Genomic DNA, 19,333 nt, shown 5'->3' on the forward strand with positions numbered 1-19,333 from the left:
AGATCAAATACCCTGGTAATTAAGTAGCCTGTGGACATGTGGAACAGGTGCAAGAACCACAAAAGCTGTGACTCACACTGAATTATTTACCTGTTTAAATGTGTGTCAGGTTATGCTTATGTACTCAGTTTTTACATTTAAGAACTGCCTACTTATGGCAAAGTATACATTTTGCTTGCACTCAACCATCTCCAAATGTGCTTGAGCTGCTATGAAAAAGTAAGTCGATGAAAAAGTTTCATTAAAATAGAACAGCGTTTTTTTTCCCACCCAAGAGAAACTCTGGCTCGCATCAATTCTGCTTTTAAATGGAATTTAATGTATGTTTTTTAAAATGGATCTAGCAGTTGTTTTGACAGTGTACAACTGTAAAAATTGCCATCATTGCTTAAGGATCAATGATGCAGAATTAATATCCATCTGAAGTTATGAAAAAACTTTCCATAGTTGGAAAAAACATCTGAAAAAATTATAACTCTATATACAGTGTTAAGAATGAGAATCTTGCTGTGTCAGAGCAATGGCATGCTTGCACCTATATGAATTTGTTATATTTCTTTTTTGTAAACAAGACCCTCTATATACACAGCCAATACATTATAGATTCAATATATAATCTGTAGTCAATATACAGTCAATTCAATATACAGTCGTGCCCTGTTAATTGCTTAGATTCCTAACAGGTTGCCTGTAGTTTGCAAACATTTGCTAACTACTTGCCAGGTGGTAGTAAAACTGAAAAATTGCAATGCAAACCAGAACCAGGCAATGTTCACTTTCAGTGTAAAAAGCCATACCTTACCACTGCAATTGAGAGATTTCCTTTACTTTGAAGGCAAACTGTCACAGTTTCTGTTTTTTTAGCACACTTTTCTTTTTTCACTGTGGCTTGATGAGTAGCTGGGGAGTATTCGTAGACAAGCCGAACTGTTGCCCACCAACAATGGGCAACCACAACAATCTGCTAGCAACCAAAGCAATCATGTGGTTTCTGCCAGCTGGTTGAGGAGTGCACACTATGACGGGTGATTGCTAGCTGGTTGAGAACCAGTATCTAGGCCTGTATGACTAACAAAGGTTAAAGTTAGATAGCAACAATTGGAATTGCATTCCGGCACCTTTAGTTAATGAGTAATTACATCGGATAGGCAGGTTATTGCATAATGTTGCTGAATGCGTGAATTTTTCATGTACTGCAACCTGGCATTCTTCCAGTGATGACATGGAGATAGTTGCTCATTAATACAAACATAATGGCATCCCACAGCCTCCTTACAGCTTCAACGCATCCCTTTCTTCACTGTGATGCATTTATGGTGCAGACCTAAAGTTATGTATGCTATACTTCCGCATTTAGCTATGAGGAGTAAGCATAAATTGAGTAGTGTGTTTTTTTAATTGCAAGATAATTTTAAATGAAACATTTTAAACAGTTCAACTGTCATGGTTCTGGGTCAGTGACCCAGTGTGTTGAGTTTCTTGTGCCTCTGAGTTTTTTGTATTATGTTCTTAGTTCACTTTGTTGTCCCAGCTTATTCTTTAGTGTAGTGTCTTTGTTTGGTTTTCTTGTTTTCTGTTTAGTTCTCTGAGTATTTAGTAGCTCCCCTCTGTGTCTCTTTGTTGTTGGTATTGTCTGTGTTTCTTAGTTGCTCTGTCTCCCCTAGTCTAGTTTGCGTCTTCCTGTTTTACTTTGAAGGTCTGTGTCTCATGTGAGTGTATCCTACTTTGCTCCCTGTCTCGTCAGTTCTGATTTCCCCCAGCTGTGCTCTCCTTCTGTGTCTCATTCCCCTCGTTACTTCCCAGTGTATTTAAACCCCGTGTTTCTCTGAGTCAGTGTTGCGTCGTCCCTCTTGCTGTGTGGATCGCCCTGTGTCTCCCTTGTGAGTTTGGTTTGTGAGTTTAGTTTGAGTTTCCAGTTTAGTTTACTTTGTACGCCTTTCTCCCACCAGCAAATAAAGCTGAGTTCTTTGTGTTTAAACCTCGTGCCTGAGTGTCTGCATTTTGGGTCCAACTCCTGCCTGCCGCACAGCGATACATGACATCAACAAGTATCCGGAAACACACAAAATGTTTCTGTGTAGTTTATTACAAAATGTATCCATGAACTAAATGTACAGTTGCTGAATTTCCTTAGGAGAGGGAAAAAATGTTAATGTGTGATACTGATAGATGAAGCAGTATGTGTTTTTTTTTTTTTTTCAAAGCTAAGAATTTCTCAGCAAGTGACATTTTATAAACTGGAAGTTTAAATCTTACATTTAAAGTTGTCCACAACATTGTCAATTTTGAATAAGTTATTAGACCTTTAAATAACGTGTTGCTAAATTATATTTTTTATGAAGCATTTTGCAATCAAATTAAAGTATGCTTATTTTGTGTTTTTCAAAGGTTGCATGAAAATATCAGTTTAGTATAGGCTACACTGATAGCTTTGCAGTGTTTAACTTAGTTGGCTAAATCAAAAAGTAGCAAAAGTAGCATCACAGGTCAGCTAATCTCTAAAGAGAGAAAATCTACACAAACAAATTATCATCAAACTTATTTCTAAGTAATTTTTCCCCACACTGCACTGCCACGCTCCCCAACCCAATAAATCATACTTTAATCCTACTGACTAGGGCCTTATTCACTTGACTCCACATTCACAATAGTGATTGTCACACATCCAAAATGGTGGAGAAGTTATGTCACATGGTCAGCAGTCATGTGTCTGCAAAACTTTGCTACTTTGGTGCAGTGTTGCTTTTAGCAAAATGCTAATGTAGACATTGTTCTACTCACACTGGTGTTACTGCCCAGCCTAATACTGTTTTTCCTGTAAATTTTTAATATGTTAGATTTTACATCTTTGCTAGGGAGCATATAACTACAGACCATTTTGAATAGGTGGCTTTGCGTAAGTAGCTAGCTTGATTAGCACGTTATGTATAACAGTTTTTCACTCTGAATTGGTAAGGCTAATTTTTGACAGAAAAATGACCAGAAAGATTAAAAAATATCAGCTGCTTCCCTATGGTGTATTTTCGTACAACTAGTGTTAAATGTGACTGAGAAGCCAAGGGGACTGCATTCTTAAGCTGTAGTGACTTGCTAATTGTAGGACAGCCACACTAAAGCAGGATTAGGCAAATAAAGTTCCCAAGGGGCTGCATACAGAAACAAACTGGGACTGTTGTGGAGGGCCCCAACAATAAGCCTATAAGGAGATAAAATTAATACTGAGGTGAACTGATATCAGCTTTTTGGTGCGGCCCTCCACAAAAGTCTCAGATTCTCATGTTGCCATGTGGGAAAATTAACCGTCCACCCCTGCCCAAACCCTCCTAAACTCACTGACCCCTAATTGTCATGCATGCCTGTAAAAATGTGTTTGTCTTTGTTTCAACTTCAGTCTTCCACACAATGGCATAAAGAAATCTTGCTGACAGTTCAAATCTGCCTTGATGTAGACTTGATCTAGCACGTGTCTGCACACCTGTCACCAGCATTTAGCTCTTTATTACACACATTTACATGCAGCTAAATTTGCACACTGCAGACATGATTAGGTTACATAGACTAACTATTGAGCTGGTGCTACACACATGTATTGATGCTTATGGGCACACACAGAAGGAAGTTAACATTACTGTGCTTTATTAACTGGGTGGGTGGTGCAATGTTTCTTCTAGTCTGAACCATATTAGACACATCAATCAGTCCATTCTGAGAAGTTGGGCAGCTGGTTTAATTTGACTGGATTTGTTATGGACACAGTAGGTGGACTGCCTTCCTGGTACAACCAGTCCATCGCTTTTTCAAGTAGGACACAAAAAGTGCACAGCGGCATCCAAATGAACCAAAATAAAGGAAAAATTAACAAGAAATTGAAGAAGTGAGGAGAAGAGGGAAATTCCTTAACTAGCCAATTTACGCAAACAGCCTTGCACAAATGATTTCTACACCTTGTCTATGCGGGAAGCGTAATAGAAACAACACATTAGGAGAGCAGTAGTACATTCTGCTCCATTTCTGTTCATACAGGGTGTATTTGGGTGACATGCATTTTGGCAGCTCTCAAAAGGCATCACACAGGTATGAGCATCAAGAGGTCAAATACATATCTGAAATGTAAGAAATACTAATGTGCAAGGAGTACAAGAGCAGTTACATGGCCTAGTTGGACGGCTGGATTGATGAAATAGGAATGTGTTCTTTCGGACATGCGAGAAATGGTGACAGAAAAATAAGGCTCTTCTTTGTAGACAAAGCATTATAAGTTATTAGTGTCATGCTGCACCCATGATTCAGGTCAGATGAACCTCACAGTAATATTTTTAGTTGGTTCTCACATGATTACACCTCGTGAGGTTGGGATGTGTCAGTAAAAACATATTAGCTATGACACAATTTAAAAAAAAAAAAAGAAACATTTGTCTGACTTGTCTTTAAACCTACAGATATTGTAAGGATTAAAAACAATGATACTCAAGTTTCAGTTGTATCATCAGCTAGAGGACCGGATGGGTTTTTTTTTTTAATGATGTGACTGTTTGGAGTATGTGAAATGATAAATATGCCTGTTACCAAGACTTTAATACTGTTTCATTACGTCTCCCACTTTGTGGCGTGATGCTTACTCAGCTCTGGTTGCTGTTTGCAGTCTGTTGCATACAGGTGAGTCAATTTAGAGCAAACCCCAAGGGGAATTTAAGCGTTTCCTTCATTAGGTTAGCTACATGCATCATGTGTCAGTCTGAGGTGGTCACAGGTTGCAACAGAAAGGCAGGAAGGCAAAGATAGACAATTTACTCTGAAGCGCTGTCTGGGGGGCTTGAATTATTATACAGCACCATACCTGTTGGAGAAGACCTTGCTGTAATTGTACACTTGGATCTCTAGCATTTCGTTTCCATCCAGCTTGCTGGCAATGGGCCATCGAAATGTCTGAAAAAGAGAAAAAAACATGGTCAGGTTGCAGCTAATGTTTACATGCAAAGCATGCAGCATTGATTATGATTATGATTATGATGATTATGATTATTCGGATTATATGCAAATGCAATCAATTAAATGCACGAAAAAAGTGACAAGTTCTGTTATGTTCAGAGTGACACCATTAAATTGCTTGTTTTCTCCAAGCAGTAAGCCGTTGCATAAATGGCAAAAACAGTTAATCTAATTGCCACTTGAGGTTGCAAAAAAGTTCCTGCAGACTCAGATTTTAAAACTGGACAGCATTAAAGATAAATGTATGTTAACAGCCTGGCATAGGGTTTTGACCTCAAGCGATAATATGTGACATGCAGTCTTAAGTGCTTTGCGTTGCCTGTAAAACCTATGTTAATGTCAGGCTATTCCACTTCATCATGGTGGCCACATTCTATCTTTTATATGCAGCCTGTGATTTTGCACATTAGTTCAACTATATTATAACTATAACTTCCAATTTATCTGATTTATGTACTTATTATTATTATTTTTATATTAAAAAGACAATTATCAACACTTTTCCAAAATAAATTTTTCTCAACTGATTTGTCATGGTCCTGGGTCATTTTGACCCAGTGTTCTTAGTTTTCCTGTGGTTTGTATTTTGTTCCTTATTTTCATTGGATTGTTTGGTTTGGTATTTGGATTCCCCCTGTGTCCATGCTTTTATTGTGGTGTATGTTCTGGTACCGTGTTCCCGTCCTTTGGGTTCTGTGTTCTCCTCATCCCCTCATGTATTCATCTCTTTCTCTGTGTACTGTGTTGTGTTTAAGGTCCACATCTTGGTGTCAGTATTTTCTGTTTCGTGTCCTCCCCGCTCGGTCATGACTAATTGTCCTCAGCTGTGTTCCCCGTGTGTTCCCACTTCCCTCATTACCTTCTGTGTGTTTATGTCAGAGTATCCCTTTGTTCCGTGTTGCGTCGTCCCTCTAGGTTGTGTGCGTTCCCCCGTGTCTTCCCAGCACCTCAGCTTCAGTTTCTCCCAGTATAGTTTTGTATGACTTCTTATGTTCCTATTAATAAAGACCTGCCTTTTGAGTTTATCCCCGTGTGTCTTGAGCCATGCATTTGGGTCCTCTCTTGCCTTCACACAGCCGCCGCCTGACATGATTAATTTATCCACCATCTAACTGTTTACTAGATAAAATTCCTTTAAGTTCAAGGTAAAATACACAGTACTATCTATCTTCTCATTTAAGTATAGGCAAAAATAAAAAAGTCAACCAAAGTCCTGGACTATATTCAAGGCCCTATGTCAGCATATGTCTGTTACTTTGCAGTATTCTTGATTTTCTTTTTCTAAAAATCACCAACAGCTACAGAGACAATGTTCAGGAGGGATTTTTTTTTTTAATGCTTTATTGATGTTTTATTCATCACGCTGAACATCTCCAGGTTATATTGCACCAACCAAGCTTACTAATAACTTTTTTTGCATCAATGAAAACAAGAAAAAGCAGGAGCTAAGCAAAAATCCAATGAAATATATTTACTATCCTCCTGTTTGTGAGTCTGAGGATAGCTTTGAGGGATAACTGCTAATTAGCATTTTAAAAGGAATTAGCTCTGAATAACAGTTTTAGTATATTTTCAAAGACTGAAGTTTATTTGAAATGATTTATCTTTACTGGATGACAAATAATCATCGACACGATATCTCTCTTGAAGGTCCTGTTGAGTGTAAATTATATTGCTGTCTATATGGAGACTTAAATTGAATCATCTAAATAGATGAGTTGTTATCATTTTATATGAATCAGAAAAGATAGTCTGATACATCTAGACAATATTTACTATCTAATGAGATTAAATTTTTCTTCTACACTCATCTAGGTGGCTGATTCTTTAAGATGTAGTTGTATTATTTTATAAATGAAAGCTTTAAAAACAACATATATTGTGTGTGGGTAAAACATATTGCTGCCAACAGATATCCAAAGCTTGTTTAAAGTGAGTTGGACTGCTATGATATGATTTGAGAGCATCAATCTTAATAAAATGCCGAGTTAAGACTGGCTGCAGACATCGGTAAAAGAAATTTTTCACAGGAATTTATTCAGTCCTGTGAAAAATCAAGTGCACCTTATGATTCAGTAGCTTGTAGAACCACTTTTAGCATTTGACTGTGGACAACTTTGGTAAACAGAGGAATTTATCGCCAAGTCAGCAACTGCAAGATGGCTGAGTAAGCAAAACAAATCCAAAATCTTCATGAAAACTGACCACTGAAACAATGTCCTTTGGACAAATGAGAGTTTAGTCACATCTGTCCAAAACACATTTTTCCTGAAGTCTTGTGGTTTGTTTAGATGAAACTAAGCCACGCTGCTATGTTCTTTTAAAAAATAGGCCATCTCCTGGCAACCTGTGCAAATTTCCAAACTTCTTCAATCTTTTTCTAATTATACTGTCATGAACCTTCACCTTTAACATTCTAACTGAGCCCTGTAGTGTCTGAGATATAGCTCTTGGGTTTTTGCAGTGTCTCTGAGCTTTGCATGGACATTGGTGGTGATTTGTTGGAACATCCATACCTGGGAAGATTACGGCATTGTCTTAACACACACCTAAATGCTTCAGTCCAACAAAATGCTAAAGCTTCTGCTTTTATACAGGCGAGCCCACCTGCTGGTTATCATTTATATAACAAAATCACAGTTTATTCTGAAAACATTCCACTGTTTTGTTTTTTTTATATGAAAAGAAGCTTGAACAATCTTTCTTTCTCAAACCTCTAATCAGAGCTGACTTCAGCAAAGTAATATATCCAAACTCCCTTCAGGTTTGTTGCTACCAGCTTTACATCGGAAGATTGAATTACTTAGATTCATTAATCCCCACACTAAAGGGACTCGAGAATAAAACACTTAGCAGTTAGCCTTTTAAGGAAAGTATGATAGATGTGGTAAAAGCAATTAATTGGCTTTTACAGCTTCCATTAATAAAGTATGACATCCAATTGTGATGCATTACTCACTTCACCTGTGCTGATTAACTATGACAGGGTGAGACCAGAAGATAAAAGAAACAAAGGTAAGTTGTAAAATTTAGCCCCGTCATACATACAGGTGTTGATTCACATTCAGCAAATCACCTCTAAGCCTCTTGCTGTACAATATGACGAGAAAGAGTCTTCACAAGGGCAGAGGGATAAATGTTGCACAGGTGATTTAAAAGTAATTCACCCCTTGCTGATATGGGCCTCTCACTTAGGAGAACACTGCAGGCTGTCAGACAAGAGATCCATCAAGACCGTCCCATTAGCGAATCCCGTGGTTTCCACCTGCTACTGTTAGACCTTCAAGGATCTGCGGCCAGGCTTGTAAATGTGCATTACCATCGGTCCATGTATACTCAACCTTCAGGATCTGCAGCCTGTTTTCCCAGGTTTCAGTCAGAAGAAGCTAGTACTGCTGCTTCTTTGCCACCACCCTCACAGCCTGAAAACATCCTGAAGTGACAGTCGTTGTCTGAGATAGTGGCTAATACAGCCGCGCCACATCTCATTTAATACTGAATCTCCTCCGGCATGTTTGAACAGCCGAGAGTGCAAAAAGGAGGCCCCAGCATGGTGTTAATGGTGCACAAATGACAGCGCACACAGCTAATGCCCTATACACACACTACTGCATAACACACACACTTCAAGTCATATGATACACAACACAGTGTGATTAGGAGTTGTTTATACAACACCAGGGAGATTGGGCAGCCATATTAATTTCCCCAGAGTCAGAGAACCACAAATTTTAATCAGTGAATGTAAACTGTAAACTACATATAATACATGCGTATTATATGTATAAGTGCTTGTAAACATTTCCTGTTTTCCTACTATTTTTTCGACACGCACCACCTTTAAATATCTGTTCATAGCATTGTTATGTCTGTTATGTTGCTTTGGTATAATATTCAGAACAACTTATTGCTAAAATAATGCAGACAGGAATTCACAACAAGAAAGCTTAAGCTGCGTATGCTGCCTGAGGCTTTTGTAGCCACCGTGACAGACAAAATGCTTACAGTGGTTTAAATACCTGCACAGTACAGATAAACAAAATGAGAGGTGGGAAAGTGGAAAAGCTTGGTGGTCTTCAGTTGTAAACAAGTGTCTGCAAACAGAGCAATTTCTGGTTGTGCTATGCAAAATTAAACTCGAAATTAAGCCTTAAAGGAGCACCAGTTTTTCAATTTTCGATCTATGCTTTTTATTTCATGAAAAAACTAAGACTTTGATATTATATACAAGACAAAGAAGATTCCCTTTTTGTGCCTCACCCTGCTAGGTAGATTGCATGCACTGCAATTTTCTTTACTTAGCTCTATTTATTTATTTAAAATGTAAAAGAGGCATGAATAAATAACGTGATTATGTGACAGTTGTGATTTAGCCAAATGTTTATTTTTACTTTTTCAGGCTCAGGGCAATAAAATGTTAAAAATTAAACATACTTAAAAGAAAACAACCTACTGAAGATTTGCAGGTATTCGACTCCCTGCTCATGTTCACCCCAACAAAAGCTGCCGGTAAATTTGTTGTTACAAGGTTTCATGTTCACAACAGAATTCAAGACTCATCAGACCAGGCAATGTTTTACTAATTTTCTATTGCCCAATATCTGTAGCCTTCCTGTCAGAACAAAGTAGTCTGGCCATTCTTTGTCGACCTCTGGCATCAACAAGGCATTTTCACCCAGACAACTTCCCCTCACTACATATTTTCTCTTTTTAAGACCTTTTTCTCTAAACTCTAGGGAGCTCAGACCAGCCCATCTGGCACCAACAACCATGTCATAGTCAAAGTCACTTAAATCACCTTTGTCTGCTTGCCTAAATGCCCTGAGTTGCTGCTTTGCGATCAGCTAATAGATCAGCTGTACTCAATGAGGTGCATGGTGAGTGTACAAGACCGCTCTGAAAAAGTGAAGACTTTTTGACAGAAAGAAGAGGCAACAAAGTTACAATAAAGTGAACATCCTGGCAAATCCTGGCATCCCACAGATGTTAGCACATCTGGCCGTGGAAAAACTGACACACAGTGGTGACAAAATCAAAACTTTAGTCAACAGAATAATGCACACTTTGTTTAGCAAATCTTTCTTCTCTAAAAACATTCAGTTTCCTTAGCTACAGTAGATGTTTTATGTTTTTAAAAAAGTTCTTGTTCATTATTAATGGTAAATGGTAACTGGCTTTTCATGAACCAGTAAAAAAGCTTCAGGGATCAGTTGATATGATCACAGTTGATTTTTACTCTTTGCTGAAATCCCTGTGAAGCCCTACAACATAAACCTACTCTGTAACCTGATGTGCACCGGTGTAACACTAGTTATTCTGTGAGTTTCCTGTTATTTTTTCAATGCAGTTCTTGAATGAATCAGTGAGTATAACAGTCATAGCTTCAACATAAAGAATTAGCCTCAGTATAACAGATGTCAAATTCCTGAAGGGGAATTGCGAAGCATGTCAGAATGGATGTGAAGATGAGGGACAAATATATTTGCCTCTGGGGAGGAAAACTTTCCCTCATCAAAGAGAGACCAGAAGAAAAAAAAGTGCCAGGATTTTATTTGTTTTGACTGGCACTGCATATAAAGCACCAGGACATGAGCACAAGGTAATTAATGCTACGCAGAAGAAGGCTGGCCTGCAGCGCCAGAGGCTCTACAACGATTCATCGCAACTTTGTCACACTGTCATGGCTGTAAGGAAATTTGAATAGAGTGTAGCCATCATTCATTTTATTCTTAACACTTATTTTCCTTCTCCGATGGGCTAAAAAGAGCCTTTTCACTGAATTTCCAGAAGACATTTGGACTTCTCTAAGTGGAAAAATAACACTCACATCTCTGTGAGCTACAATAATGTATTGGTATGCACAAAACACCACAACCCTTGGTTTGCCTTACTTTCAGGGAATGCAGCCCTGATAGATACTATTATTTAAACCTATGCTAATATGTATTCTGTATTAATGTTTTGATGCCAATTAAGCCCCTGTACAGTCACCCAGAATTAGCCAAAAAGTTATATTAGTAAAAAAGAAAGAACGTTTTCCAGTTATACAAAGCTCAACCTTCAAGTGTCAGTAGTCACTGTGCTTCAAACACTGACTGATGTAACTGCTGCAATGCGCCTACTCTACCATTCAGGCTGGCTTGCTTTATCAAAATGCATCACTGATTATGTGAATCTAGGAATATGTGATAGTAACCGGAGAAGCAACCACTGCAATGATGTTTTTAAAAAGGCAAACGAACACTAATCTTATTTTAGATCTGCTCCATTCTTTTCCGAGCTTGCCTGAATACTACACTACTACTATTCCCAGCCTCCCACACCCAACCCCCTGCATTGCACAACGGCTAATTGCCAGAGTGAGGCCGCTCATTAAAAGTGACAGAACTGATGTCACTAACCACAAGCCTTGAGACCACAGCGCCCTATCAGAGCGGCTAAATGCGAAGCTGAGGAAAAGCCATTACTGCTGTGATCCCACGCTCTAGCATCATGGCGAACAAATGGATGACCTCAGTTTTCCCTCCACTCACCATCCTTTTATATCTCATGACTGTTGCCACAGACACAGAAAATGAAAACACCTCCATTATCAATTACGAATAAAAAAATTGCAGCTCCATTACCAGCAGGCTACATATGCACCAGCTGCATCCACATGCCATAGCATTGAAGTTTTTCTGATGTGCCAGTGTGAGTCCACCTCTGCATGAGTTCATCCCTCAATGCTAGAACTTCACTTCACCTACATACAGTAACTTAACAATAAATTTCACTGCTCAGCTTTTTCTATTATCATCTTTCTTTCTTTACTGTCCAGTGTGATTTTAATTCATTTTTATCAAATAAATGTGTCATCATTGTGGAACACATGGTAATCTTCACAACCATGCTGTGTAAAAAGCAATTGACGAGTAAAACTAAACCACCAACTGATGATTCTGATTAGTACACGACCCGCTCTAACTCCTGAGCTACAGTCACCACAGTAAATTAGAAAATTGGGCAGGTCATCTACTAAATGGAACATTTGTAGTTTGATCCCTGATACTGAACCACAAATTTTGCATGTTAAATAGGAAGAACTTTGTCAGAAAAAGCATAGAAAAGTGCTTGTATGAATGGTCCAATGGGTAAATGAGGCATATTGTATAAAGAGCTTTGACTGCTCCAGAGGAACAGAAAATCATTATATACAAATCAGTACATTTACCATTTAAATGTTACTTTCTTATTATTAGGAATTTTTTCAACAAGTAATACTGTAAGGCAGCAGATTAGTTTTTAATGGCAGTGATAAGAATAAGAAGACTTTCATTTGCTGTTTTTAATTATTTGCTGTAGGTATTTTTTTGCAATCACTGTCTGGTTAGATTTATTCACCAAATTAGAGCTCAAAGCTGCCTTAGAGGTTGCTTGGTTATGCTTAGGCTCAGAAACATTTTACTTTTCTGTGGAACATCTTTCTGAGGATTTCACCTGGAGCCATAACACTCCCTTTCCAGTTAAGAAGGTACATCAGCACCACTACTTTCTCAGGAGGCTGAGGAATGTTGGACTTGGGGGCTTCATTCTGAACCTATTTTGCACCACCACACATCTATACAAGCAGATGCAAGAGGCTTGACATGAGGCTGCAGAGCAGAACCACCAGACTGAGGAACAGCCTCTGCCGTCAGATTGTTGAACTCTGGTGGTGCTCTGTAGTCTGCTGCTGCCAGATAAAGGTCAAAAACACGAGAAACATCTTGCATTTGGACTATCTACTGTACCTTAAATTTTCTTATTACCTCTGACAAAGAGCTTATGTATTTGGTAGCATTTGTGTGGGTGCGTGGCATTCTGTCTGTAAACACAATAGCTCGAGAAGTTTTGGATGAACTCTGATAAAACTTTGTAGGAGTGTAGAATGGGGTCATGTCAGCAATCCATTAAAATCTGGATTGCACCCACCACAGGTCTTTAAGGTCAACTTAATGATTGACCTTAAGGTCAAAGGTCAAAAACTGAAAAAAGCCTAGACATGTTGTTAACATGTAAAAAGCACTTTATAAAGATTTAAAATATCATATTAGACTTGACCTCTGACCTCTCCTAAAGGTCAGTAGATTGATCTGATGGTCAAAGTGATAATAATGCTAGACAGAGCTATTTAAAAATCACACATCACATGACTTCGAACCTCTAGTCTCGTCCTCAAGGTAAAATAAATTTACGTAAGTGCTTAAAATTAAGCTGCCTTTGTTCGTTATAGCAACATGATTTTTACTGCACTACAAACTTCTTAAAGTAAAAAGAACAAAGAAATGATATATTTTTATATATGAGAGTATATAAAAATGAATGAAGATGTACAAAATACATAAATGCCCCATTAAAATTAAATGTTGCCCAGAGAGTGAGCTGCTTTGGCAGAGGTTTGAGCTTCTGGAGTGCTTCTTGTTTATTCTTTATTTTCTTATTTATTCTAAATGACACTGTGAATAAGCTCAAGCTGTCTGTTCCTAGTTTGTGTACATGTTGCTCTTTCATGTTCTCGTTCTTGTTGCCTTTTAATTGCACCCAATTACAATTTTGCTTCGACTCGTGCAAATATATGTGTTGGAATGACAATAAAACACTGACTCCCACTACAAAAGGGCAGTTTGTGTCCACGCACATAAACATAATACACATTGTCTAATTTTTTGTTGCTTTGCCATGATGCTGAGCTGGTAATGTGTGTGTTTGTGTGCGTATGTGTGTGTACAGATGAAACAGCATCTCCGATAAGCCAGTTCTGCTGAGAAACTCGATCTTGTCGAAATCACTGACAGCACTCTGCTTACATGCCCTCCTCATCACCACAAACCTGGGCTCAATTTACTTTTTCCAATTCAACTGTCCATCCCAGTTTTCACTTCCTCTTCAGCTCGTATGTCACTTTCTCTGCATGCTTCAGTGTTTCTACATTGATCTCAGTCTAATTTATAGCATGTGTCAAATACTATGCCATGGCTGAAGGCATGGTGACATAAATTCAGTCAGAACAGTTCATTCAACCAGAATTTGTGCATATTTATCAGTGATTGTGGTAGGCTGAAAACATGCTGCAGGAATTCCTGTTAATGCTGTTTTCTGTCTTAAATATTACTGAGCTGACTGTCTTCATTAGTAACACATTGAAAACTGTTACTGAAAATATTACTAGCCCTGCGAGAGACAAGTGGATTGCTCAGTTATGAATTCAACCCTTCCTTTTCTCTTGAAATTGAATAGCTTTGAAGCCACCTAAGAGAATGTTATCTAGTTAATTCACTTATCTTATTCTCTGAGTCTTATTTTGTTGTCAAGCTGGACTCTGATAAAACTGCTCTCCATTCCCTAGTTTCTGCTGCTGGAAACCAGATGGTGCAGAAATAATTGACCACACACTTGTCAAGTAAAGGGCTTCACAACTCTTTAAAAATAGATGCTCTTGTGCTAAGAGATAGCACTCATGCCTCAAGTAAAAACTTTCTTTTCGCTGAAAAGCAGTTTTTTTGTTCTCCTTCTTTGCAACAACAGAACAAATGACAGGTCAGCATCTCAAATCTCAGAAAGAAATCATGTTCTTTGATAATTAAAATAAATGTGTTGTGTTATTGCTACAGCGAAGCCACCATAACATACCATAGTATAGCAAATATAAACTGAATCACATGTTTCTGCTTTATACATTTGCTTAACAAGGAAAAGATCCCTGATTGAGTTCTGGGTAGGAGACATAAACCCCAGCGGAGTTGCATCAGGAAGAGCACCCGGTGTAAAAACTCTGCTAAATCAAATATGCAGAGCTACCCCCTATATGTCTGACTTGTGGAGGGTAGCTCTGCAAATGAAACTCCTTCTGCATAGGCTCCCTTGTGGATATAAGAGCAGCTTCTCTAAGTAAGATACTGGGAGAAAGTTATCACTCAGACATATAGTGAGTGCAATATAAATCTGTTTTTTACAAGGTTAGCATTTCTAGAAAATGCATGGCGGATGACCGCCCCTCCATGAGTCTGGTCTGCTGGAGGTTTCTTCCTATCTATTGTTCCCATCCCACTGTTGCCAAGTACTTGCTCATAGCGGATAAAGTGATTGTTGGGGTTTTCTCTGTATTACTGTAGGGCAGGGGTGTCGAACTCCAGGCCTCAAGGGCCGGTGTCCTGCAGGTTTTAGATATCACCCTGGGTCAACACACCTGAATCAAGTGATCAGTTCATTACCAGGCCTCTGGAGAACTTCAAGACATGTTGAGGAGGTAATTTAGACATTTAAATCAGCTGTGTTGGATCAAGGACACATCTAAAACCTGCAGGACACCGGCCCTCGAGGCCTGGAGTTCGACACCTGTGCTGTAGGGTCTTGACCTTACAACATAAAGTTCCTTGAGGCAACTTTTCTTGGTATTTGCTGCTATATAAATAAAACCGAACTGAATTTAATTGAATTTCTCGAGGCAAACCTTGCAAACAACCCATATTTGTTCATTAACTTCATTATTCAACATGCTAACTGAGACTTATAGAGTCTAAGAAGTAGCGCTTGGGTTTCTTGCCAATTCTCTGACCTTTGCTGGGTCTGAACTTGTTGTTAATTTGCTGAAACAACCACTCCTGGGAACATAGTGGCATTGTGTTGACACACAGCTGATGAACTCACACTTGTTGATTATCTGTTAATCAAGTGCATTTGATCAGCAGCATGTGGAAGCTACTAACCCTCCTAAATTCTGTGAAAACAGTAAAAGTATACAAACTGTCCTATAAACACTCTCTTTTTTACACAGCTGTTACTATACAGTTGTTATTAAAGAAAATTATGTCTCTGTGTTGACCTACACTTCTTTAAACTGGTAGTTTTATAATTCATTCATAGAAAACCAGTATGAATAAATCATGTAATGCATAAATCACACTCAAAACAATATCTTGGGATTATCTTCTACACAGTAATTTGCACCTATACGTTTTATTTCCTTTGTTTTCATTGCTCAAATTTCCACTTTACCTTCCCTCCAGCTCTATACCAGCAAAGAAAATATTCTGCCAAGGTCATCATTTATTCAGTATACCGAGAGTTGGGAAAGCTCCTCCCCGGAGCAACGCTGAATCTTAAAACCCAGTGAAGTTTATTATCTATTTTTAGCATCAGCAGTATTCCAGCTTGTGTCTGCTCCTCTGGAAACTGCTTCTACTCTACTCAATACTGGTGGTCAAGTGTTCAAGTGAAGCAGCACTGAAATGTGATCTCCAGAAGTGGATCACAGTAAATCCTTCAACTTATGTTTTAAGAGTCTTTTATGCTCAGGAGACTTACAGTATATGAACGTAGTATAGCGTATATTAGTTTAAAAACCTCACCCTGACAGTGATACGTTCCACTCTCATATAACAAATAGGCCTTACTTGAATACTGGCTTCCCAAACATGATTATCTATGACCAGTAGGAAGTAGCTTGGACGTAAACTCACTGAGGTCTCCTGCTGCTCACTTTGATGACCACAATATGCCAGCAAATTCATAGGACTGGTCAGGCTGACCAGAATTTTAGCTGAGACTGAATACAGCTGCCATTTCAGCAAACTATGAATCATATTAACTGACAGGAAAGATGAGAGTGGTGTGATTTTATTTATAAAAGCAAATGCTCACAAACTGAGGAGGCTAGTAGATAAATATATCAGAATTTAAGGAAGATGTTGGAGTTTGTTCACCTGCACTTCTGCTAATGACCAGCATGAATTCCTCTGACTGCAAGGAAAAGTCAGAATGCCTATAAAAGTGGATGACCCGATTGGTTTATATCCTCACTCACAAGTTTCACGTCTTCTTCAATAAACCATGATATTCCTTTTGAAAACTATGGTGTGAACAGAACGCTTTATAGCCTGGGTCCCATGTGGTTGACAAGTTGCCGCTGTCTGAGCTTGCAGTGTCCTCACATTCTCACTCTGACCTCCTCTAGCTTGTGATGTCTATAAAACATGTCGACAGCCAAACTCGAGGCTTCAACACAGTCATCCGCAAGAACGGTGTCAGCGGTTGCTGCCATCCTTTAAGTGTAGTTTGTAGAAAGTGTCAATAATATGGGGTCATTCTGGGGTTTTATCAGTGAGGAAAACACAGAAAACACAGACATCTGAACAGTAAGTACAAATTCTGAAAAAAACACTTAGAATTGTAGGAAATTACTGGAAGCTGTTGCAAAATGAATCTTCTAATGCCCTTCTGTTATTTGCATGCTATCTACAGTGCTTTGTCTGCATGGTTCAAATCTCTTGACATCTTGTTTGTAAAATTAAAATTGTTATATCTGCAGGGCCAAAACTGAACTCTGTGGCAATGCGCAGTGCATGCAGGACTCTCTGTTCTTTGCTCTGCTAACTAGTCAGGGGGAAGCCCTGGTGTTCTGCAGCTAAAAGCCCCACCATATAATGAATAATGAATTCCCCATCCAGTCTATCCGAATACTAGTTCAAAGGCTTCTATCGTTATGCATGGACCGGCATCAAGCCACACAGCTCTATGCTAATGGCCCTTAACTCCAGGGGCTGGACAGAGCCTACTGAGCCATGCAAATGTTTTACTGCTAAGGTTGAAGAATACAACGATGGGGAGGGTGTGATGAGGACCCAGGGGCTGGGGAAAAAATGTACGCCTGGCCACCAGCAGCACACAACACTGCAACATTTTCACACAGGCACACATTCACACAGGCTCGGAAACTACTGTAAGCGCGATTCATCCCATAGAAAGCTTGATCGTGTTATTGATGCTGAGTGACACTAACTACCTCCCCAGCACTCCGAGACTGAGATGTGAGAATTGGGAGAGGTTGTCATAAGAAATCACATTTCAGCCTCACCACTTAGTTGATACCAGTTATATGCAGAGTCAAAGATATTTTGGGATTTATTTGTCTGGTTTTCTTCTTTTTAGTCTTACATCATAATACAAAAAACAATGCTGCCTCTGCAGGGACTGTACACATAAAGCGTCTGTGATTGTGTGTGTGGGTCTGTGTGTGTGTGCCTGTGTGACTAGGCTAAGTTTGTACAGTCATTTCAGCATTTTCCTGATTAGACTGAAAACAAAAGCCCCTGTTATCAGGGAAGGAAGCAGCACTCAGCTTGTGAGCCATCAAACGAAGAACATTTTCTCTGTTAAAACCAGCAGCTTAAAATGAGAAAAAAACAGAAAGCATGATGTAAAACCTCCTCTGGGAAGGTACTGTATATATTTGAGAGTGCTTTCCTGTTTGTTTTTCATTTTTCATTCCTTGGCTTTATCCCCTACCTCTGTTCTGTCTCTTTGGCTTCTGCTCTGTGTGGATTTCCTACTGCACTTCGCTCTTGATCCCTTGGCCTTCATTTCTTTCTTATTTCCCCTCTCTGCTCCTTTACACGAGTCTACATTTGAATTCATCATAATGCTGGATTCACAGTGCAATGGGAGCTTGCAGAAATAGTATTGGGAATATTTCTCAGAATTTCAAAGCAACCAAAATCAGAGACTTACCAACCACCACCCGAGGGATGCAGGTAAATCCTTTGGGTTTTCAAAGAGATGCTCAGAGCAGTGCAGCTGCTCAGAATAATGCAATTTACTAGATTTAAAGTAAAACAGTGAAACCTTCTTTTACAAATGAAAGAAACCTCTAAGTCGGAAAGAAGGGCTTTTTAAGGGACCACCTTTTTCCTAACTAAAGCAGTGGAGCATGAAATGCCCAGTTTAATTGCAACACTGTTCAACACTGCCTCGTCTCTCTAACCTTTATAGACCATAAGTGAACAGAAGAGGGTGATTAAAAGCCACTCGGTGAGATGTCAGCCACGTGCAGGGAAGAGCCACTCACGAATGGTTGCTAATTTTTGAATCAGAACAGTAATGAGGTGTTAAAGCAAGATCCTTCAACCTAGAGGTTAGCATTGGCACGCTGGGAGTTATCTAAGTGTCTGCATGAGCATTAAGAAATTTTTTTTTTTTTTTTTTTTTTGAGTGATATGTTTTATTGATTAGCATTCAAATATCTCAGTGAAGACAGAACAAAGATTTACCACAAAGCAAGAAAGCATGAGACAAGGCTAATCAAAAGGTATTGGCTGAAGCATTTGCTTATTACGCCAACCCTTTTAACAAAAGATCTTTTAGCATGCAGCTCCTGTACACAGGGCTCGAAGCAAATAATAAAATTCAATTCAATTCAATTCAATTTCATTTATATAGCGCCAAATCACAACAAATGTCGCCTCAAGGCGCTTCATAGATACAGAGAAAAGCCCAACAATCATATGACCCCCTATGAGCAAGCACTTTGGCGACAGTGGGAAGGAAA

General features: G+C 38.9%; 1 protein-coding gene across 12 annotated transcripts in view; it reads right to left on the bottom strand.

The window, feature by feature from the left end:
• The window catches only part of otofa (otoferlin a), an 83,894-nt gene that overhangs the window by 57,593 nt on the left and 6,968 nt on the right, over positions 1–19,333 (bottom strand). For all 12 annotated transcript variants that reach the window (XM_085132653.1, XM_085132654.1, XM_085132652.1 and 9 more), the window contains exon 3: positions 4,838–4,926. In XM_085132653.1, the coding sequence (XP_084988779.1) occupies positions 4,838–4,926 (89 nt within the window). The remainder of the gene's footprint in view (positions 1–4,837; positions 4,927–19,333) is intronic.

This window comes from Neolamprologus multifasciatus, chromosome 15, assembly GCF_963576455.1.
Source record: "Neolamprologus multifasciatus chromosome 15, fNeoMul1.2, whole genome shotgun sequence".
Classification (NCBI taxonomy): Eukaryota; Metazoa; Chordata; class Actinopteri; order Cichliformes; family Cichlidae; genus Neolamprologus; species Neolamprologus multifasciatus.